Here is a 23,954-nt window from a genome sequence, read left to right as displayed (position 1 = left end):
TGCACGAGATTTCTGCATGCACAGCAGCAAAGAATCAACAAAACCACATACGCATGCGTCCCCCAGCAAGAATTTGCTTCCTGAATATGCTGGGATGCACACACACATGCAGGAAAAGACAAGCTACATGTGCAGCGCAACTTTCGATACCAGTGTGCCATCCTCATCCATACCTATAGCAACCTACTATTGTTTCAACACCTCTAGGCCACAGGGGCGCAGTCTCAAATCATAGATGATTTTGTCTATGTTTATGTTACAGTGGTACTTCAACCTAAGAATGCCTCTATTTAAGAACTTTTATAGATAAGAACCAGGTGTTCAAGATTTTTTTGCCTCTTCTTACAAACCATTTTCTACTTAAGAACCCGACCCTGGAAAAATTTCCCGGGAAATTTTAGAGCGGCACGAAGGCCCAGCCATTTTCCTGCCATTTTCCATGGAATTCTCTCTCTGGCGCAGTGTATGGGAGGCAGCCTCGCGCCTGGTGTATGGGAGGTGCTTGCTCCTCCTCACCGCCTCAGAGTCCCTCTTTTTTTTTTAAGCCTTAAAGTTTTGGATTTTTAAAAAATTCTCCAAACCTTACCTTCTTCCTTCGGCAGCGACTGTCCCCTTCCTCATCCTCCCACCCAAATTCTGATCTTTTATTTATTCCCTAATGGCTTTGCAGACATTATTTGCTTTTACATTGATTCCTATGGGAAAAGTTGCTTCTACTTACAAAGCTTTCTACTTAAGAACCTGGTCACGGAACGAATTAAGTTCTTAAGTAGAGGTACCACTGTACATATATATGTCTAGAGAAAATAGAAAACTGTTTAAGTGTTAAAATATGCTTTCCCTTTGTTAATGTACCTTTCATCTTGTGTTTATTTATATTTGTATCGTGTAGTGGCAATTTTGATAAATTTTAATAATGTTAAAACAGAATTTTCAACAATCTCCCCCCAATACCCATTTCATCACTCTTTCCATTTTTATTTTCTTATGTCTGTTTAATTGATTATGCACCATCAAGTGGGTTCACGTAGATACATTTTCTCTAGGAAAATGTGACTCCCAATCTGCTGCTTCAAATCTTTCAACAATCTGACCTGGCTTGTGTGACCGAAACCTGGCTGGGCCCGGAGGGAGGAGTTCCTCTCTCTGAAATTTGCCCAGCTGGGTTTCGGGTATGGCACCAACCTCGACCCCAGGGAAGGGGGGGAGGAGTGGCTATTATAGCCAGGGAGAGTCTTGGCCTGCGTAGGCTCATTGCTCCAGAGGTTGCGGGTTGCGAGTCCCTCCTGGTGAAGTTGGACTTAGGGGTTCAGGTGGGCTTGTTACTCACGTACCTGCCTCCCAGCTGCGTGTCAACAGCCCTGCCTGTGCTGCTCGAGGAGGTGGCCGGGCTGGCGGTGGAGTTCCCCGGACTTATCGTCCTGGGGGACTTCAATCTGCCGTCGCTCGGCGGTTCCTCTGGACTGGCACAGGAGTTCATGGCCACCATGACAGCCATGGACCTGACTCAAGTAGTTCAGGGTCCGACTCACGAGGGTGGGCACGCACCCGATATGATATTCCTCTCTGAGCAACTGAGTAATGATCTGAGATTAAGGGGCTTAGAAGTGCTGCCTTTGTCGTGGTCAGATCATTTCCTACTGCGGCTTAACTTCCTGGCTCCAATCCTTCCCCGCAGGGAGGCGGAACCAATTAGGAGGTTCCGCCCCAGACGCCTGATGGATCCAGAAGGCTTCCAGATGGCGCTTGGGGTTATTCCAGATACACTTGTCCACAGTTCGGCAGAGTCTCTTGCTGAGGCCTGGAACAAGGCTGCAGGGGAGGCTCTTGACCGGATTGCGCCGTTGCGACCTCTCCGCGGCACTAGACCCCGTAGAGCTCCATGGTTCAACGAGGAGCTCCGGGTGTTGAAGCGCCAGAAGAGACGTCTGGAGAAGCGATGGAGGAAGAGTAAGTCCGAATCCGATCGAACACTTGTAAGAGCTCATATTAAGACTTACAAAGTGGCGCTCAAGGCGGCAAGATGCGCGTATCATGCCGCCTTGATTGCATCAGCGGAATCCCGCCCGGCCGCTCTGTTTAGGGTAACCCGCTCCCTTCTTAATCAGAGGGGAGTTGGAGAGCCCTTGCAGAGTAGTGCCGAGGATTTTAACACGTTTTTCGCTGATAAAATCGCCCGGATCCGAGCAGACCTCGACTCCAATTGTGAAACAGAGTCGACTGACAATGAGTCAGTCGAGGTGACTGGGGCTAAACGTCTTTGTCCATCTGTCTGGGAGGAGTTTGACTTGGTGACACTTGATGAAGTGGACAAGGCCATTGGAGCTGTGAGTTCCGCCACCTGTTTACTGGATCCGTGTCCCTCTTGGCTGGTTTCGGCCAGTCGAGGGGTGACACGGAGCTGGGTCCAGGAGATTGTCAACGCCTCCTTGGGGAGGGGGTCCTTTCCGCCACTTTATAAGGAGGCGGTTGTGCGCCCCCTCCTCAAGAAGCCTTCCCTGGACCCAGCCGTGCTTAATAACTACCGTCCAGTCTCCAACCTTCCCTTCATGGGGAAGGTTGTCGAGAAGGTGGTGGCACTTCAACTCCAGCGGTCCTTGGATGAAGCCGATTATCTAGGTCCTCAGCAGTCTGGATTCAGGTCCGGCTACAGCACGGAAACTGCTTTGGTCGCGTTGATGGATGATCTCTGGCAGGCCCGGGACAGGGGCTTGTCCTCTGTCCTGGTGCTCCTTGACCTCTCAGCGGCTTTCGATACCATCGACCATGGTATCCTTCTGCGCCGACTGGAGGGGTTGGGAGTGGGAGGCACTGTTCTTCAGTGGTTCTCCTCCTACCTCTCCGGTCGGTCGCAGTCGGTGTTAGTGGGGGGTCAGAGGTCGACCCCGAGGTTTCTCCCTTGTGGGGTGCCTCAGGGGTCGGTCCTCTCCCCCCTGCTATTTAATATCTACATGAAACCGCTGGGTGAGATCATCCAAGGGCATGGGGTGAGGTATCATCAATATGCCGATGATACCCAGTTGTACATCTCCACCCCATGTCCAGTCAACGAAGCAGTGGAAGTGATGTGCCGGTGCCTGGAGGCTGTTGGGGCCTGGATGGGTGTCAACAAACTCAAACTCAACCCAGACAAGACGGAGTGGCTGTGGGTCTTGCCTCCCAAGGACAATTCTATCTGTCCGTCCATTACCCTGGGGGGGGGGGATTATTGACCCCCTCAGAGAGGGTCCGCAACTTGGGCGTCCTCCTCGATCCACAGCTCACATTAGAAAAACACCTTTCAGCTGTGGCGAGGGGGGCGTTTGCCCAGGTTCGCCTGGTGCGCCAGTTGCGGCCCTATTTGGACCGGGAGTCATTGCTCACAGTCACTCATGCCCTCATCACCTCGAGGCTCGACTACTGTAACGCTCTCTACATGGGGCTACCTTTGAAAAGTGTTCGGAAACTTCAGATCGTGCAGAATGCAGCTGCGAGAGCAATTATGTGCTTCTCCAAGTATGCCCATATCACTCCAACACTCCGCAGTCTGCATTGGCTGCCGATCAGTTTCCGGTCACAATTCAAAGTGTTGGTTATGACCTATAAAGCCCTTCATGGCACCGGACCAGAATATCTTCGGGACCGCCTCCTGCCGCACGAATCCCAGCGACCGGTTAGGTCCCACAGAGTTGGCCTTCTCCGGGTCCCGTCGACTAAACAATGTCGTCTGGCGGGACCCAGGGGAAGAGCCTTCTCTGTGGGGGGCCCGACCCTCTGGAACCAGCTCCCCCCTGAGATTAGGATTGCCCCCACCCTCCCTGCCTTTCGTAAACTCCTTAAGACCCACCTTTGCCGTCAGGCATGGGGGAACTAAAACACCTCCCCCTTGCCCATGTTGTTTTGTTGATTGATTGACTGTGTGCCTGTTTTTTATATATACTGTTTTTTATGAGATTATTAATTTCAATTGGAACTGGATGGGTGGGCATTGGATTTGGTATTGTGTACTGTACTGTTTTTTATTATTGTTGTGAGCCGCCCCGAGTTTGCGGAGAGGGGCGGCATATAAATCCAATAAACCTAACCTAACCTAAACCTAATCTAGGGGCAGTGCTGGGGCAGTTGGTTAGAATTGCAAGCTAATTCACTGCTCACTGCCAGGAGTTCGATCCCGACTGGCTCAAGATAGTCTCAGCCTTCTTTCCTTCTCATGTCCGTAAAATGAGGACCCAGATTTTTGGGGGCTGTTGCTACCTACCCATGGCTATTCACCTCTTATCTTTCTTTCTAAGTTTCCCAGCATGGACCACTTCAGAGACCTATGTTTTCATGATAAGCTAAAGTAAAATAATTTTAATGTGGTCATTGGTACCTTGACCTGGAGCTCTGGATTGATTGATTTTAGGATCCAGTTTTCTGGAATATCCGCGGTATTCTCAGGAATCTTTTCCAATATTACAATTCAACAGTATCAATATACTTTTTTTTATTCATTCATTCATTCATTCATTCATTCATTCATTCATTCATTCATTCATTCATTCATTCATTTGATTTTTATGCCGCCCTTCTCCTTAGACTCAGGGCGGCTTACAACATGTTAGCAATAGCACTTTTTAACAGAGCTAGGCTATTGCCCCCACAATCCGGGTCCCCATTTTACCCACCTCGGAAGGATGGAAGGCTCATCAACCTTGAGCCGGTGTTGAGATTTGAACCTCTGACCTTCAGATCTACAGTCAGCTTCAGTGGCCTGCAGTACAGCACTCTACCTGCTGCGCCACCCCGGCTCTTTTATCCTGCTTCTTCAAAATCCATTTGTCCATTTACAGCCTGCTTATTTATAGGCAATATTGTGATATATCCTGGACAGCTAGTCTTGCAAATTTAGTATCAGAGCGATCCCATTTTCATACCCTGATATAGATGACTGGTTCAGCCAAAATATTCTACAGTCCCTCCCTTCTCCTTCCATAATTTGCAAGCCTATAATGTTAGCTCATTAATATTTCTACATGCTGTTTTTATCATTGTTGTTAGCCGCCCCGAGTCTGCGGAGAAGGGCGGCATACAAATCCAATAAATAAATAATAATAATAATAATAATAATAATAATAATAATAATAATAATAATAATTTCTTGAATATTAAACATTAAGATCTATTTCTTTAAAAGTTGTGTAAAACATTGCCAAGTCTGCATCTGGAATTGACATCAGTGATGTTTTTCCAGAACTTATCTTGACTCAAGCACATTCTTTTGGACGCATGGGGTTCAAGTATGTAGGCTCACAAAATCCCCAGTGAATGTCTGGATCTTTGTTCTTGAGCCAAGCAAAACAAAAATCCAAAGATGTCTCTCCCTCTCTTTTCCCCAGTCATGAAATCTGGCAGTGTGGTTTCTGTGTATTCTGATATTGAAGGGAAATGCAAAAGAGGAGCCAAAGAGTTTTCTGGGAATAAAGTTTTCATTGGAAATGGGATTTCAGAACTGAGCCGCAATGAAATATTTACTTCTAATGGCCCACTGAAGTAAGTCAGAAGTGTATAATCATGGTTGAAAATCTGTCCCAAATTGCTTATTTTAGTAGAAATCTACGGCCATTTGTAAGTCATCCAACTCATTTTATTTTTTAATACAAGTATGTATAATTTAGCCCAAATTCCTGTTGGGTTCATTTCTCCAATGTTGAAGCTTTTCAACAAAAATTTAAAGCTGAATCTGCCTGTTCTGAAAAAATGATAATTTACAAATTAAAACCTAAGGTGGCAGTTTTAGTAGTACAGTGTTCCCTCGATTTTCGCGGGTTCGAATTTCGCGAATAGCCTATACCACGGTTTTTAAAAAAATATTACTTAAAAAAAACTTTGCAGTTTTTTCCCTATACCATGGTTTTTCCCATCATATGTCATCGCCAAACTAATAATTTTTGCAAATAAATAACAAAAAAATAATTATTGTTAATAAATAATTATGTTTATAAATATCAGGATCACTAAGTGTCTTATTCAATGGTGAGTATCAGTAGTAATGGTGAGTAAATGGTTGTTAAGGGAATGGGAAATTGTAATTTAGGGGTTTAAAGTGTTAAGGGAAGGCTTGTGATACTGTCCATAGCCAAAAATGGTGTATTTACTTCCGCATCTCTACTTCGTGGAAATTCGACTTTCGCGGGCGGTCTCGGAACGCATCCCCCACGGAAATCGAGGGAACACTGTATTACATTTATTCTTCAATAAATACCTTTGTAACTTTTTATGCTTTATGGAGTTGGCATCAGTCCTCTTGGTGTTCAAACCCTTGCAAGAGGATACTGCTAGGTTTTTCTTCTCTTTGGTGAGCCTTCCAAAATGTTTGGATTGGTAATAGAGGGTTAGGATGCTGAAGTAAATAGCCTTTTGCTTTAAACATCAGCACAAAAGTATGGATTTGGATTTAAGTTGAAAAGCTCCTTGCTTAATCAAATAAATTATTTTCAGTTATCAGAAATCAAGAATTCTCACAGGAACTAATTTTTGACGATCAGTTTAAAGTGATAATGCTTTCAGATACTTCTGATCTAGGCTCTATGCTTCAGTAATACAGTAGATCATAGTTAACCACCAAGGGTACTTTTTATATAACAGTCTGTTGCAGCCTTGATAGTACTATAGCAATAGTTCTCAACCTGGGAGTTGGGATGCCTTCAGGAGTCGAATGGCCATTTCACAGGGGTTGCCCCAGACCATGGGAAAAGACAAATTTCCATGGTGTTAGGAACTAAAGCTTCTATTCTGATACAATCTACCAGAATAGATTGCAGTGGGGGTGTCCATCTGACCTTCCTGCCAATCAATTTAAAGCTCTATTGGGAGAATTGGAGCTAGACTTATGGTTGGGGGTCACCACAACATGAAGAACTGTATGAAGGGGTCACGGCATTAGAAAGGTTGAGAACCATTGCACTATAGATTCACGAAAGACATGGCTAGATTAAGCAATTATTAAAATTATTTACTTTTTATATTATTAAAATTAACAATTAAAAATAGTGATGGAGTATAGATGGAGATTTTCTCTATAGCACCAAAGAGTCCTCATGTCAACTCTGAGTTACAAATATTCTCCTTTATTTAATTTTCTCTCGGATGATATCTTTAATCGTGGAAAGTGAAACAATTCTGGGTGGTTAGAAATTGTAGTATTGATTTAACCTATCTAACACAATTATTTTCATGTTATTTTATTGACTTGAAAAGGACTTTTAGTCCTGTTGTATTCCACAACCGAAATGTAAGAAGTAGGAACAATCTACAGAAAAAGAAGTATTATGAATTTCCTTAGAGGATAACAAATAGATATTGATCTGAAACTGATATGAACTCTGTTATGATAGTTTCATCATCATCTTCAACATCATTATTATTTGCATCCCTCTTTTCAGTTAAGCTCAAACTTTCCCAATCCTTTTCCTGATTCTTAATGCTAGACGGATTCTGTAGGTTTTATTGGGCACAGGGACTGACTATAATCAGTTTTACACATTGGATTATTTAATATATAGGAAATAATTTCATGATTTTAATGGTACAGAAGCAACATTTTTAGAAATCTAACAAGAATTTCCCTAGGGGTCTTGAATAGTCACACCTAACAAACCCTTTTGAGAGAAGAAATTTTATACTAAGTTGAAAATATATGGATTCAAAAGGTTTATCCCTATAAAACAGAATATGCTAAATATGTTAAATTAACAGCATGCATTATATGATATTCCTCAATAAATAATGTACATTTAAATACTGTCAAACTGGAAATGAGGAACAATTTATTCATGTTCCTGTGTTATGTCTTTCAGAGGACTGGGAATAAAAATGTCTGAACCAATTTACTGTAGTCCCTCATTTGACAATATGTTATCCAATTACATATTTTTACAGGTATGTTATATTCAAAATAAATACTATTTTCTGAACATGAATGTTTCAATAGAGGTAGTCCTTGACTTACAATGGTCCATTTAGTGACTATTCAATTGGCTCTGAAAAAGAATCACTTATGACCTTGTTTCACACTTATGACCATTGCCGCATCCTCATGGTCACATAATTTTTATTCGGATGCTTGAAGCTGATTCACATCTATGACAAGGGCAGTGTTCTGTGGCCATATGATCCCCTTTTGCAACCTTCTGGCAAGCAAAATCAATGGAGAAACCAGATTCACTTAACAACCATGTTACTAATTTAACAACTGCAGTGATTCACTTGCTATGTAAACTAATAAAACCTTAACTTGAAGTTCAAATGTATTTTTGATCAGATTATAGCATTTTTATATTTGTTACATCTGTTTGGGAATGAGCTGGATTTCCATTTTCTGTAGTGCTTCTTGTGAAAAGCTTTGGTGTTTAGGATTTCTTTTTTTTATTCCAGTTCAAGAGTTTATGGAAGTATATCATCTCATCATGATGTTTTTTTTCCAAGACTTGCTTGCAGAAAACATCAGTATTGGGAAGACTACTTCTCTAATCCTTGTTTTAAAGATCAAATTTTATGGAGAAAAGTAGAATTTAATATTGTTGTGTCATTTGTACATTTAAAGTAACAATAGACATTTTCTAATTTATTGCATTCCCAACTAAAATATTGTATTTTACGAGTACCCATGTGTTAATTTTTTAAAAATATTAACCTTGCAATATAATCCATTGCAAGTTTATCAAGAACTTCATTTTTAGGATCAGTATAATCTAAAGCAGTGTTTTTCAATCAGTGTGCCGTGGCACACTAGTGTGCCGCGAGACATGGTCAGGTGTGCCGCGAAGCTCAGAGAGAGAAACAAGAGAAAGAAAGAGCAAGAGAGAAAGAAAGAGCAAGAGAGAGAGAAATAAAACGAGAGAAAGCAAGCGAGAGAGAAAGAAAGCAAGAGAGAGAAAGAATGAAGGCAAGAGAGAAAGAGAACAAGAGAGAAAGAAAGCAAGAGAAAGAAAGAAAGAAAGAAAGAAAGAGAGAGATAAAGAGAGGGAGGGAAGGTGGGAGAGAGAAAGACAGAGGGAAGTAGGGAGGGAGAGAGAAAGAGAGCAAAAAAGGAAAGAATGAAGAGAGAAAGAAAGGGATGGAGAGAGAAAAAAAGAAAAAGAGAGAAATAGAGCGAAAGGGAGGAAGAGAGGGAGAGAATTTTTTTGTCCAAACTTTTTTTACCCATCTCCCCCCTCAATGTGCCCCATGGTTTTGTAAATGTAAAAAATGTGCCGCGGTTCAAAAAAGGTTGAAAATCACTGATCTAAAGTATTGTTGGTGTAATGTTTGAGTCTTTTGATACTTGGCATCCATCAGGATTTTGTTTCACATAATGTTACTTGTTTTAAATGCTTTTAATTCAAAATGAACTGGAAAGACTCGTCCTGCAGAAGATCAAGCATCATTCTTTTATTATTTCTAACAGTGCCTCTAGTCTGGGTCTTATCTAGCTTCTATATACAGGTTTAGACAGGTTTAGAAAATGAAAAAGGGAATATTGGTGAGGGATAGAGGGTGGAACAGAGCAGAGAATGGGAGAGGCTGGAGAATACCATGAGGAACAGCCTTACCAGACTATGCGGAGCCATATTCCCAACACCAACCATTTTGTTCAGGTACATCCCTCAAATGCATAAATTCTCTGCTATGCGTATTCATAATTCATCTATCAATTAAGTGCAAGAATATACACCTGCCATAAGGGAGTGCTTGGATTTGGAACTTTTAGCCATATATTTGTTTATTAAACTTTTATATCATTTATGAACTTACAACAATTTACAAGACACAATGTGATAGAGAAACACAGTTGTAGCTGCCCAACAAAGAACAGCATCATATATTAAAAGAAATAAAATAAGGATAGGAGCCAACTATAGGAATCAGACCAACTATCATTTACCTATCAAAAACCCTGAGGAAAAGAATATTGACTTTAATGGAATAGATTCTTCTATCAAAAGAGGCTTAGTGCTTATTATTTACAGTTTTTCTAGACAAGCAAATAACTTTAATTTGGGATGACTATTTATAGAATTAAAATAAGCATTCAGGCGCAGAGAGTTTAGATTTTTAGAAGAAAAGTCAGGCATGTCCAGAAGAAATATTCCACCATTGTTGTGATCTCTGGATTATTAAAATATTTTTTTACCACTTCCTTTGCTAGAATTTGCCCTCATCAATTGTGAGTTATGTTTTAAATCCTCAGTCAGGACAAAAAGTCTTGGACATGTGTGCTGCTCCCGGGGGCAAAACAACCCACATTGCAACATTAATGCATGATGAGGTGAGTCACCATACCTACCTATCTTCTTTCCCCTCTTCCTTTTTTCTTTTTCTTTTCTTTTTTCTCCTTCCTTCCTTCCCTCCCTCCCTCCCTCCCTCCCTCCCTCAAAGTAGCTTGCTTGTATTTTATTAGCATGGCTTACTTCATACATTGGCTGAAATTCACGGATAATTTAAACTAGAATAGCTTTTACACATGAAATGTACATTATACAGTGGTACCTCAAGATATGAACCCCTCGTCATACGAACTTTTCGAGATACGAACCCGGGGTTTAAGATTTCTTTGCCTCATCTTAAAAACACTTTCCGTCTTACGAACCTGAGCCTGGGTTCGTGGGTTCTCTTACTGACAGAGGGATTCCCCTTGCCTGGCGGGAGATGAAGCTCTGGGGTGGGGGATGTCAGTCCGACCCTCCTGTCTCCCCCCCAGAGTCAAAAGCCCAAAGGTCCCCACCACAGCACCCGCTGCAGGAGACTTAAGCCTCCCGATCCTCCTCGCCCGTGGCCGGCAGAACTGCCTCCTGAGCGCTCTTGACCGGTGGGAGGTGAAGAGCTGGGGTGGGGAGGTGTCCTGACACCCCCCCAGCGCTTTGCCTCCCGCCGGGCAAGAGCACTCTTCTGCCGGCCACGGGCGAGGGGTGGGGAAGCCTCTTGCAGCAGCTGCTACAGCGGAGACATTTGGGGTTTTGGCTGGGGGAGGAGGCAGGAGGTCCGGCCACCCCACCCCAGCACTTCACCTTCCCCCCCAGCCAAAAACCCAAAGATCCCCACCAGAGCACCCGCTGCAGCCAAAAAGGCAAAGCCGGGCAGTTCCCCAGCTGCCGAAGGAGGCTTAACCCCGCCCCTCTGTCCCACCCACCGCCCGTATCCAGCAGAAGCTACCACCCGAGCGCTCTTGCCCGGCGTGAGGCGAAGCACTGGGGTGGGGGGCTGTCAGGACACCCCCCACCCCAGCGCTTCACATCCTGCCGGCCAAGAGCACTCGGGCAGCAGCTTCTGCCAGACACGGGAAATGAGCGGGACAGAGGGGCGGGGAGAATCAGGAGGCTCCTTTGGTGGCTGGGGGCTGCCTGGCTTTGTGTATTTGGCTGGGGGAGGGAGGCAGGAAGGCCGGCCACCCCACCCCAGCGCTTCATCTCCCCCCCAGCCAAAAACCCAAAGGTCCCCAACACAGCACCTGCTGCAGCCAAAAAGGCAAAGCCGGGCAGTTCCCCAGCCACCGAAGGAGGCTTAACCCCGCCCCTCTGTCCCACCCATCACTTGTATCCAGCAGAAGCTGCCACATTGGCACCCGCCAAAGATCCCCACCAGAGCACCCGCTGCAGCCAAAAAGGCAAAGCCGGGCAGTTCCCCAGCCACCGAAGGAGGCTTAACCCCGCCCCTCTGTCCCACCCATCACTTGTATCCAGCAGAAGCTGCCACCCGAGCGCTCTTGCCCGGCATGAGGCGAAGCACTGGGGTGGGGAGGCTGTCAGGACACCTCCCACCCCAGCGCTTCACATCCCGCCGGCCAAGAGCACTCGGGCAGCAGCTTCTGCCAGACATGGGCAATGAGCGGGACAGAGGGGCGGGGAGAATCAGGAGGCTCCTTTGGTGGCTGGGGGTTGCCTGGCTTTGTGTTTTTGGCTGGGGGGGGAGGGAGTTAGGAAGGTCCTACTTCTCCCCCCCCAGCCAAAAACACAAAGCCGGTTTGCCACCGTCCACTTGAGCCAGATTAAGCTTCCCATCCCTCCACCTCACTTCGCTCCTCCTGTCCTGGCTCAAGCGAGCGGCAGCAGACAGGCTTTGGGTTTTTGGCTGGGGGGGGGAGGGAGTTAGGAAGGTCCTACTCCCCCCCCAGCCAAAAACACAAAGCCAGTCTGCCACCATCCGCTTGAGCCAGGAGGATGAAGCGGCGTGGAGGAATGGGAAGCTCAAAACCACCGCCGGCTTCAGCTTCTCAATGTCCCGCGGGCGGCGGCAGACCGCCTTTGTGTGTTTGGCTGGGGGGGGAGCAGGAGAACCTTCCTAACTCCCTCCCCCCAGCACTTTGTCCAGCACCACAGGCAGGGCGAAGCAGCATGCACCAAAGGGAGGCTCAAACCACTGCCGGCTTCAGCTTCCCATTGCTCCGCGGGCGGCGGCAGACCGCCTTTGTGTTTTTGGCTGGGGGGGGGAGCAGGAGGACCTTCCTGACTCCCTCTCCCCAGCGCTTCTCCCAGGATGATATGCATGGCAAAGGGGCGGGGAGGATCGGGAGGCTGAAGCCTCCTTCGGTGGTGGCAGCCGGCTTGCACGTATTAATCGCTTTCCCATTGATTCCTGTGGGAAACAATGTTTCATCTTATGAACTTTTCACCTTACGAACCTCCTCCCGGCACCAATTAAGTTCATAAGACGAGGTATTACTGTATATGGTTTGGTAATCAAAGTATGCAGATTCACTAAAGGTACATTGATCTTGCAAAATTATCACAAATTTGCTAATTCAAGCAATCAATGCTAATGTGAGAATAGGTGCTTTTCTAACCTATACCTAGAAATATGTCAGGGGTATATGTTTAATTAAAATTAAATGGGTTTAAATTCAATTTCTGTCCTAATTTGCCTTTCCCCCACCAATGTTTGGAATGTGGCCCTATCCTACTTAACAACATGTTGCCTACAAGCCATAAATAGCCATCATCTTAAAAACAAAATTCTGGACTCTTGCCTTGGAGAAAGAGTAGACAGATTTTGACATAATATAAATTTAGCAAAAATTATTGCAACTAAAAATGTCAGGAAATTTCAAGTGGGCAGTCCAATGAACTATGAGTTTATAGACTGATGGATGAGTCTTGAAGTGTAATCTGAGTTGAATTTAATTGGTGACTCCTGAAGGTGGCTACCTAATTTATCCATCTGCTTATTGTTCTGAGGTCATTCCTAGGTCCTCAGCAGGAAAATTTATTTGTGCTGTGGTGATAAAGAAAGGGGATTGTGCTATTGACCTTAAATGAAGTGGTCCTCAAGACCATCCCTGGATCCAGCCATTATAATCTGACCTGTCTCCAATCTTTCCATGTTAGTTGCAGATGCACCTGGAAAAAAGTAGATTATCTAGTCCTGTATCATTCAGGTTTCAGTATTTAGTATGGAATCAGCCTCAGCTAGTTTTGTATATAATCTGTGGCAGACCTGGATAGAAGTGGTGCATTATTTCTTGTGCTCCTTAATTTCATGGCAAGTTTTTATATATTCAGTCTTGGTATCCTTCTGGTTTGGATTAAAAGATTAGCAATTTGGAGCATTGTTTTATATAGTTCTCTACTGATCTCCAGAGCCATTATGGTTGGTTTGGCTGATGGGGACTAGTGTTCCCTCGATTTTCGCGGGTTCGAACTTCGCGAAAAGTCTATACCACGGTTTTTCAAAAATATTAATTAAAAAATACTTCACGGGTTTTTTCCCTATATCACGCTTTTTCTCACCCAATGACATCATATGTCATCGCCAAACTTTCATCTGCTTTTAATAAATATTTTTAAAAATAAACTTTAATAAATAAACATGGTGAGTAATAATATACCGTATTTTTCGCTCTATAAGACGCACCTGCTGATAAGACGCACCTAGATTTTAGAGGAGGAAAATAGAAAAAAAATATTTTGAGCCAAAAAGGGGAGAGGAAGAGAGGAAGGAGTGAAAGAAGGGAGTGAGGGAGGAAAGAAGGGAGGAAGGAAAAGGAAAGCAAGAAATGGAGGGAGGAAAGGAAGGAAGGAAGGAAAGAAAGAAAGGGGGAAGGGACAGGAACAGAGGAAGGAAGCAAGGAAACTTATGAAAGGGGAGAGTAAGAGAGGAAGGACTGAAGGGAGGGAGGGAGGGAAGAAGGTAGGAAGGAGAAAGAAAAGAAGAAATAGAGGAAGGGAAGGTAAAAGAGAAAGAAAAAGAGCAAGAAAGAAAGCAAGAAAGAGAGAAAGAAAGAAAATGAAAGAGAAATAAAAATAGAGAGGGGGAATGAAAGAAATGGAAGGAGGGAAGGAAGGAGAGAAAGCAAGAGAAAGAAAGAAAGCAAGAGAAAGAAAAAAGAATGAAAGAGCAAGAGAGCAAGAGAGAAAAAGAAAGAAAGAGAGAAAGAAAGAAAGAAAGAAAGAAAGAAAGAAAGGCAACTTCAAAGAAAGGCTCACTGAGCATCTCTCACTCTCTCTCTCTTTCTATCCCTTTCTTTCTCTTCCTTTCTCTCTCTCCTCTTCCTTTATCTCCTCTCCCTCTCTTTCTCTCCCCCTCCCTCCCCCTTTCCCTCTCTTTCTCTCTCCCTCTCTTGCTATCTCTCCCCCCTCTCCCTCTCCCTCTCTCTCCCCCCTCTCCCTCTTTCTCCCTCTCTTTCTCTCTCTCCCCCCCTCTCTTTCTCTCTTCCCCCCTTTCTCTCTCTTCTTCTCACTTTCTCTCTGTTTTCTTTCTGTCTCTTTTGTTTTCTCTCTCACTCTTTCTCTCTTTTTTCTTTCTCACGCTCTTTCTTTCTCTTGTTCTCTCTCTTGCTATCTCTTTCTCTCCCCCCTTTCTCTCACTCTCTCTTTCTCTCTATCTTGCTGTCTGTTGCTCTCACTCACTCTCGTTCTCTCTCCGTTCTTCTCAGCGGTGACGCGCGCACGCCCTGCCCGCCTCACCTTTGCCGAGAGCCCTTTCGTCCCGGGCTCCCAGCAAGGGGGTTGCAGGAGAGGCGGGGCCGGCGAAGGTGATATTCAATGTCGGGGGCGCTCGGGCGGTTGCGCGCGCTCCCTATCTCCCTGCTAGCCCACTCGGAAATAAGAAAAGCCGGCAAAGGCTTTTCTTATTTTGAATATTCCGAGTGGGCTAGCAGGGAGATAGGGAGCGTGCGCAACCGCCCGTGCGCCCCCGACATTGAAGACCTCCGCTGAGAAAAACCTTTGCCAGCATTTCCTCTCGGCGTCAAGGAGGCGCAGCGGCGGGCGGAGAGAGGGAGGGGGGGCAGCGGCGTCCCTCCTGGCCTTGGCGGGCCGCCCGACCCTCCCCACCTCCTGCAAATGCGGCGGGCGGCGGGGGGAGAGCGAGGAGCCGGTTCTGGCGGGCGCGGGGCTTGGCTGGCTGGCTGGTGGGGGGAGCGCCGCTGGTGGTGTGGAGGGAGACCCTCCTCCGGGAGGGAGGGGGCCAGGCAGCAGCTAGCCAGCCAGCCGGCGGGATGGCGCTTCCGAATTCGCAGCCCCCCCTCCCTGCCTGCATCTTCGCTCCATAAGACGGGGCTGATTTTTCTTCCTACTTTGGGAGGAAAAAAACTGCGTCTTATGGAGCGAAAAATACGGTAAATGGTTGCTAAGGGAATGGGAAATTGCAATTCAGGGGTTTAAAGTGTTAAGGGAAGGTTTATGATACTGTTCATAGGCAAAAATAGTGTATTTACTTCCGCATCTCTACTTCATGGAAATTCAACTTTCACGGGCGGTCTCGGAACGCATCCCCCACGAAAATCGAGGGAACACTGTAGATTATACCCCAATTCCTCCTTTGTAAGGACAGGATACTCGACACTTTGACACTTTCTCCTCTGCTGTTCAACATTTACAACTAACCATTAGTTTACTGACCAGTTGAAATTCAGTACCATCAATTGGCTAATAATACCAGTTATATCTGTTGACCCAGACTGGCCAATTGAGCTTCCATGCTTCTGTCTCAATGCTTGAAGGCTGTTTGGCCTGGATGTCAATGAAATTGATTAAAAACTATCAGGACAGGATGCTCATGAATATTAGGTCAGCTAGATCTTAAAAAAAAATTTTTTACCCTTGAATATAATTATACTTTCCTATTCAAGGGTGAAGTGCAATCTAGGGATCCTCCTGAATTCAGAGTTCTTTCTTGATAGCAGCCTTGGCTAAGACGGCCTTTGAACATCTCCATCTACTACTCAGTTGCATCCTTTCTTGGATCACATGGGTCTTCGGGTGGTCGCTCAAGCCCATGTCATCTCACAACTTGATCATTGCAATATATTTTTACATGAGGCTGTCCTTGAAGATCACTTGGAAGTTTCAAAATGCAGCATTATTGTACGTGATGAGAAACATTGGAATGCCTATGTAATAATTCTACTTATGTGAACTGTTGGGTTGGCACCATGCATCCAGTTCATTCTTAGTTCTAATTATAACCCAGCTGTACAGTAATGTACATATAACACTGTTATGTTTACTGAACTGTTTAGTTTTCCAGCATGGAGAAGTTGCCAGTATTCAGAACGCAATCCTGAAACATGGAAATAATGTTCTATTTAAGTTTTTATGTGTGGTGTTGCTGTTTTTATTCATTTGAATTCCTTAGTGTAGTTTTCAGTGCAACCACTTAATGGGTCCCTGCACAGAGACTATTAACAGACTATTTAAACATAGAAAAATTACAGTCTGACCTATTTTACAGTATTTGAATGAAATATATTACTTTTTCTTGGTAACGTTTGTGATGAGTAAACTGTAACGTGATATTAAATCAAGTATTGTTGCTTAAGAAATGAGGAATGATATTATAATGCAAATACATGTAGAAAGTTGCCACATGCTTTTCAGATGCAGGCATCAAATGTTCTTTGGCAGTTTTTTCACAGATGTATACTGTATTGGGGCTAAAACAGATTATATATTGTATAAATCTGGTGCTTTAATTGTTTGAAATTATGTATATCAATGTCTATACTTTAGCAGTTTTAACAGCTATTTATGTCATTCAGAACTTTTGATTTTTAATTTTTAGGGGGAAGTGATAGCGCTGGACAAGATAGCAGACAGAGTGAGAAAAATTGAACAAAATGCTGCGTTACTAAATTTGAATTGTATTAAAGCTTTTTGTTATGATGGTACCAAGGCGCTTACTGATAGGAAAATTGAGAATGGACAAGGTAATGTGACCATTGACTATTGTTCATGGAATAATTACAGGTTATGATATAAAACCTAATTTGAATTAGATATGGATGGTACAGTAAGATGCCGTTTTTAAAGTTATACATATATAACTTGTTTAACAAATCTAAGTGGGACAAGAATCTCTGTTGATAAATGATGTAGTCATTAAGCAAAATATCATATCACTTTATTGTTTAACAACAATAGTTCTGATAGCAATAACATTTAAAGTTATATACTGTCCTATAGAGCTTTACAGCATTCTCTGGGCAGTTTACAATGTAAAACATTATTTGCATATTTTCCCCAACCAATCATGTCCTCATTTTACCAATCTTAGAAGAATGGAAGGCTGAACAAACCTTGTGTCCCATCAGGATTGAATTCTAGGCTGTGGGCAGAGTTAGCTGCAATACTACATTTTAGCCATTATACTACTAGGGCTTCTAGTAGTAAGATCTGGTAGGATCACGTGTAGTTATTAGACTGTGCATCACACTTCTCTGCTGATGGCCTTCATGTGGCCTTATGAGACCTAGGCTGTGCCCACCTCAGCAGTTGGAGGAAGAAGGCAAAGGTCAGCTGGAAGGGTCTTGGCGGGTCAGCTGCAAAGGTGGAGTGCTAGGTAACTAAAAGGGCAGAGATGGGAAGTCAAGTATGTAGGGTAATTAAAATGTATGCTGAAATAATAAATGCTGATGGGCTGCCAATCAATTAAATTTTTATCATATGATTGCAGAAGTCTTGCCAGCTGTAACTTCGAAGTTCTATCTACCATTTGCTTAGCAACTATGCAACTTATCAAATAATCATTAATGATTATGCATAAACATTTCTGAAGCTTACTAGTGTCATAGGAGCAATTTAGAGTACCTAAGATAGGGAAAAAGTGAGCAAAAACGATTACCGTACTTTTATTGAAGTTCTATTGTGTTTTTAATCATTGTGTTTTGGTGGCTAAAGTAGTAAAATTACTTGTCCAACAGATCCTTAGAATGTCTTTTTAATGAACTTAATCTTTCAACATCAGTTGCTTCATAAACATATTTTATCTTTCTACAAAGATGTAACTTCATTTTTCATCAATACAAGTGAAGTGTTGATCTATTACACAGGATTTCAATACACATATTAAATCTTGACTTCACATGGTACAGATTCAAGGAGACTGGATATACCAATTAAACAGGACACATTTTTTATTACATAGAAATAGAGTGGAAGGCAAAAGCAATTATAATTAAAATTTTGTAAGCCACCTGGAGTCATCTATGCAGCTACAGTATATAAATTTGTTTAATTAATAATAGTGATAAATAAAATTTCCACCCAAATACAATGGCTATTTATAACAGTTAATTAAAAAGACTTTGAACCAATGCCAGTAGGGTTCAACTAGTTCAACTAGATTCTACTATATTAACTACATTGAATTGATATGATTCATGGAATTTTAATTAACAGTTCTCAGAAATTTTCATTAAGTTATGCAAAACATGCAAACTATAGTATTTGAAATATTTTTCTTTTCTTTTCTTGCAGAAGGACCTCCATTCTTACCTGAATCATTCGACAGGATACTTCTTGATGCTCCATGTAGTGGAATGGGGCAGAGGCCAAATTTGGCTTATTCGTGGTCTTTAAAAGAAATAACTTCCTATCAGCCTTTGCAGCGCAAGCTTTTTAGAGTGGTATGTTTAATAGTAAAAACTATTAAATAAAATATGAAGAAGATGGTTGGGAGTTATCAGTGATTACTGGGTTATTTTAAAAGAATTTTTTTTATTAAAATGAATATAAGCAACTGTCAAACGGTGTTGATATAAAATTAGGTTTGATAAACTTTTTCTCATATCCTTACAGCAGAAATAGTTTCGTTTCAGGAAACAATTTTGTTAAAAGAATTTTACTTTTCTGTACCTTGGTTATATAACAAGTTCTGAAAAAAAAGGTATGGTAGGAAAATGAAGATATTTGCTGTAAATACAGTGTTCCCTCGATTTTCGCGGGTTCGAACTTCGCGGAACATCTATACCACGGTTTTTCAAAAATATTAATTAAAAAATACTTCGCGGTTTCCCCCCCTATACCACGGTTTTTCCCGCCCGATGACATCATATGTCATTGCCAAACTTTCATCTGCCTTTAAAAAACATTTTTTTAAATAAACTTTAATAAACTTGGTGAATAATAATCTAAATGGCTGCTAAAGGAATGGGAAATTGTAATTTAGGGGTTAAGAGTGTTAAGGGAAGGCTTGGGATACTGTTCATAGCCAAAAATAGTGTATTTACTTCCGCATCTCTACTTCGCGGAAATTCAACTTTTGCGGACGGTCTCGGAACGCATCCCCCGCGAAAATCGAGGGAACACTGTAGTGCTTATTTGTTCAGCTGTCTATTGAAAGACATTGAGTCAAATGAAAGTAAAGTCTTTCATACAATTCTTTAGAGAAGTTGTCTTCAGGTTCTTCTTTTTCTCCTAAAGGAGAAAGAATTTGGGAATTACTGGATCACCCTTGGAGAATACCTCCTGGTAAATATTATTTACCATTCCATCACACAGTATTTCTAGTAAAGGTTGGATGCAAATAGAGGCAGGGTTGTGGAGATATATGCCAAATAGTAAGACTTCTTCACTTTCAGTAACATTTCTATGATACTTCCATTATGATTAGTAGCCATGGATCTCCGAACACCAATATTAGAATTAATTGTGCACTGTGCCATTGACCTGTAGAGAAGCTTTTAAACTGCAGGCAATCCTTGACTTGCAACCACAATTGACCCCAAAATTTCTATTGCTAAGTTAAATGAGTTGCATCCAATTGTGTGACTTTCTGCCATTCTTGTTAATAGACACATTTTAGTTGTTAAGTAAATCATGCAGTTGTTAAGCTTCCCTCATTGAATTCGATTCAATTCAATTCAATTCAATTTATTGGATTTATATGTCAGAAGCCAGATGGGAGGGATGCAAATAGTGATCACATGACCCTTTCCATAGTGCATCTTAACAAGCACAAGACAGTGCCCCAATTTTGATCATGTGATTGTTTGGATGCTGCAATGATTGTGCGAGAATCATTCATTAATCACTTTTTTCAGTACCATTGTAACTTCAAACAGTTCCCAAGTAAATGGTTGCAAGTCGAGGACTGTCTGTAACTTACATGTTTAAAAAATAGTGTTATTTGTGAAATACTAGCAAAAATTCTACAAAGTGAAAATCTGATTGTCATCCTAGGCAGTGCAATTGCTAAAGCCAGGCGGTATCCTAGTATATAGTACTTGCACAATTACCCTTTCTGAGAACGAAGAGCAAGTGGCTTGGGCACTAGAAACGTTTCCTTGCCTCCAACTTAAGTCACAGGTGAGAACAAACTTCTTTGTAAAATTTCATCTATGTAACTTTGTTTCCCACTTTTATATTACATTGTCAGTTGAAAACATCTTGTGGAAGAATTCACATGATTGCAACCATTTTAGTAGCTATAAAGATTGAACTGAGATCAAGAAATATCTATTGTGTCATCAAGAATCTATCATTTATTTATTTTTTAATTTGGTAGTTAACAATTTTATCCGGCTGCTTAGAAAAAAATATATTTTATAATTTTTAAACTCTCTTCCATATTTTGCTTACATCCATATAGGGCCAGTTTGGTGTAGTGATTAAAGCATCAGGCTAGTCACTCTATCTCAGTTCTAGAAAGTAGCCAATGGCAAACTACTTCCAAAACACCTTGCCCAAAAATATCTCCGGGACTGCCTTCTGCCGCACGAATCCCAGCGACCGGTTAGGTCCCACAGAGTTGGCCTTCTCCGGGTCCCGTCGATTAAACAATGTCACTTGGCGGGATCCAGGAGAAGAGCCTTCTCTGTGGTGGCCCCGACCCTCTGGAACCAGCTCCCCCCAGATATCAGAGTTGCCCCCACCCTCCTTGCCTTTCGCAAGCTCCTTAAAACCCACCTCTGTTGTCAGGCATGGGGGAATTGAAATTTTTTTTCTCCTTTCCCCCTAGGCTTATAGAATTTATACATGGTATGCTTGTTGGTATGATTGATCTCTTAAATTGGGGTTTTTTAGATTACTTTTAAATATTAGATTTGTTACATTGTTTTCTTCATTGTTGTTAGCCGCCCCGAGTCTTCGGAGAGGGGCGGCATACAAATCTAAATAAACTAAACTAAACTAAACTAAACTAAACTGAAAGGACTTATTGAGGCAGTCTCCCAAAAATTGGAGAGTTTAAAGGGAACAAAATAGAAAAGAGCCCATGAGAAGGCATTAATTTGTATATCTTGCTAAACCATGGTTTATCACTGCATACAACTAGAATGAGTCTTTTCAGCCAACTTCCTGTCCTAAACAGCAAAGAATCATTCGTCAATTATTATATGATTTCATTAAAAAAAACCTAGTGTAGCATTTTGTAAACATTAGAGATTGGGTGGGTTTTAAAACTGCATGGTTAAGAAGCCAACTTGACAGAAGTTTGAGGGGTTTGACTGAATGTTTTGTTTTTGAAATTCACATTATGTAAATTATACAAATGCAAAATGAAATACTTTGGGAGGGAAAGTAAGCAGGTCAATCTACTTTAGAAATGGAAAGCAGAAAATCTGATTTTTGCTGGGTCTGGCAATATATCTTAGAGAAAAAAACCCCACAATGTTGCAATAGGCTTTTAGTACCAGGAAGAGTTTTGTACAAAGCATGCCCAATCAATATTATATATTCCTGCTATATACTACTGTTGTTGAGTTATTGAATCCAGCAAAGCAAGGAAGTGGATTTTGTACTTAATTTTCTGTGCCTTAAAGAATTGCCTTTGCGTTTTAGTACCCAAATTAAAATCAGATACTGGTAATCATTTCTATTAAGCATATATATTTTAAGCATTAAAATTGATTTGCTAGATTAAATGAGATTTGTTCTATTCCCTCCCCCCTCCCGGCATGGAAACCGACTGAGTGACTTTGGGGATACTGCTCTCAGTTATCCCAACTCATGTCTAAAGGTAGTTATGGCAAATAAAATTAGGAAGTCAAAAATTAGGATTGTGGGCGAGGAATAAAACAGTATCTACAGAAGTTTTTAAAAGCCCAATCTTGTATGTTACAACTGCTTACTAGGGTATGGATCCAGAACCTGTAAAATGGCCAGCTGCTGTAACATTCATCAGAATAGATCTGACAGTTTTTATGTGGCATACCAATTTGCCCCAATGCAAGAGAATTGAGAGTAGCAGAAGGGCAACTGAATTCTATGAGACAGAGAGGATTAAGTTTTAATACAATTTTGTTACTTAACACAGGAAATGGCTTCCACCTAGAACAAAGGAACTCAATTATTTTAGATGGCAATGCAATATAATCGTCCCTTTTCACCTATATTTAGTTTTGGCTAATAAATATAGCATTTTTATGCTTTATTATTTTATTACTATGCTGTTTTATTAGCATACTAATAAAATTATATAGAAGTAAACTGTAACCTATAGAAGAGAGTTTGGTTGGCATTAAATTAGGGTTTCTTATATTATAGCTGAGGAATGGTCTTCATCCTTTTGATATCATTTTGAATCATTGTTCTTTACAGAGGATTTATAGCAAGACGGTTTTCTGCTATAAAAATATTCCAATAATGTTCTTGCAAAGGTACAGCTGACCTTTATAAATATCAGCTTCTATTTTAAGTTAAATAATGACCAGCCAAATAATATTGTTTCTTTTATTTTCCTCCCTAAAAGGAGCCCCATGTTGGAGGAGAAGGCATGATGGGAGCGGGACTGTCACCTGAGCATCTGAAACTGCTACAGAGATTCGATCCATCTGAAATTATTTTGCAGGGAATTGACTGTTATTATTTGCAAAATGTCAAATATGAAGATTTGATACGTCTAGCAAACAAAGATTGTATAGGATTTTTTATTGCAAAATTTATAAAAGTGCAGTGAAAATTGCTTTAGACATCAATGTAAATAAATCTATGCTTTCTTTTTAGCCTTTGGAGTGTTTGAAACTGTGCTTTGTGCTCCAGCTATGTTGCCAAGCCAACAGTCTGATGACATAGTTGCCATAGCAGCAGTAAAATCAGCCAGCTGTTTCTCCTGGGAGAAATCCTCAGGTTGGAGAAACAAGTCTAAGAAAATGGGTCACTGCAATTTGGAAAGTTTCAAGTTTCATTTGGTTTTACAATAACAACAGATCACTAATTATGGAAACTTGCTCAGGTTTCCCATATGGTTTTGTTTACTATCACACACAGTAATAATCTTATTTGAAACTATACCAAGTTCAAAATAAAGTTTGAATGGATTTTTAATACAGTTTATAATTGGGCTGTCAAATCTGCAGTCCATGGGCTGGATGTGTCCCATGCTGGTCTCACCCACACCCAGCTTAGTGAAGGAGGAAAAAGTCCCGCTAGGTGACGATGCAACCAGGACAACACAAGTTTGACATCCCTGCTTTAAAACATCTTACAGATGGCTTTTGAAAAACAATTTTATAATATTAAACAGCTTCATTTAATGAGAATTGGTATTAAGTGAGCATCTGACTGCTTTTTATTATAATTAATTTGAGAGCTTTCTAAATGCTTGTCCACAAAAATAAGGTTTTTTTCCCTTGGACCTATCAGCACAATAGTGCATGTTCACGTATGATCTCAGGAATGCTGACTATTCCAATATCAGATGTGTTGTGTTTGATTCTGGAACAGAACCAAAGAAGAAATACTAAGCTGAAGAAGCAAGGGAAATCATCTGACTTGTCTTCTCAATATGCATATCCTACTTAA

General features: G+C 41.9%; 1 protein-coding gene across 3 annotated transcripts in view; it reads left to right on the top strand.

Moving 5' to 3' along the window:
- The window catches only part of NSUN6 (NOP2/Sun RNA methyltransferase 6), a 37,174-nt gene extending 14,019 nt beyond the window's left edge, over nt 1-23,155 (top strand). The window contains exons 6-12 of one of the 3 annotated variants that reach the window (XM_070767134.1): nt 5,358-5,511; nt 7,818-7,899; nt 10,190-10,267; nt 16,996-17,140; nt 18,690-18,838; nt 20,394-20,519; nt 22,903-23,155. In XM_070767134.1, coding sequence (XP_070623235.1) covers nt 5,358-5,511; nt 7,818-7,899; nt 10,190-10,267; nt 16,996-17,140; nt 18,690-18,838; nt 20,394-20,519; nt 22,903-23,109 — 941 coding nt within the window. In that variant the 3' untranslated portion in view covers nt 23,110-23,155. Of the gene's footprint in view, nt 1-5,357; nt 5,512-7,817; nt 7,900-10,147; nt 10,268-16,995; nt 17,141-18,689; nt 18,839-20,393; nt 20,520-22,902 lie in introns of all 3 variants that reach the window. The other 2 variants (XM_070767132.1, XM_070767135.1) reach the window with 2 other exon arrangements.
- The last annotated feature ends 799 nt before the right edge of the window (nt 23,156-23,954 follow it).

The sequence above is a fragment of the Erythrolamprus reginae genome, chromosome Z (assembly GCF_031021105.1).
Source record: "Erythrolamprus reginae isolate rEryReg1 chromosome Z, rEryReg1.hap1, whole genome shotgun sequence".
NCBI lineage: Eukaryota > Metazoa > Chordata > Lepidosauria > Squamata > Dipsadidae > Erythrolamprus > Erythrolamprus reginae.
The sequence above is the reverse complement of the archived record's forward strand: the minus strand, read 5'-3'. Positions and strand labels throughout refer to the sequence as shown.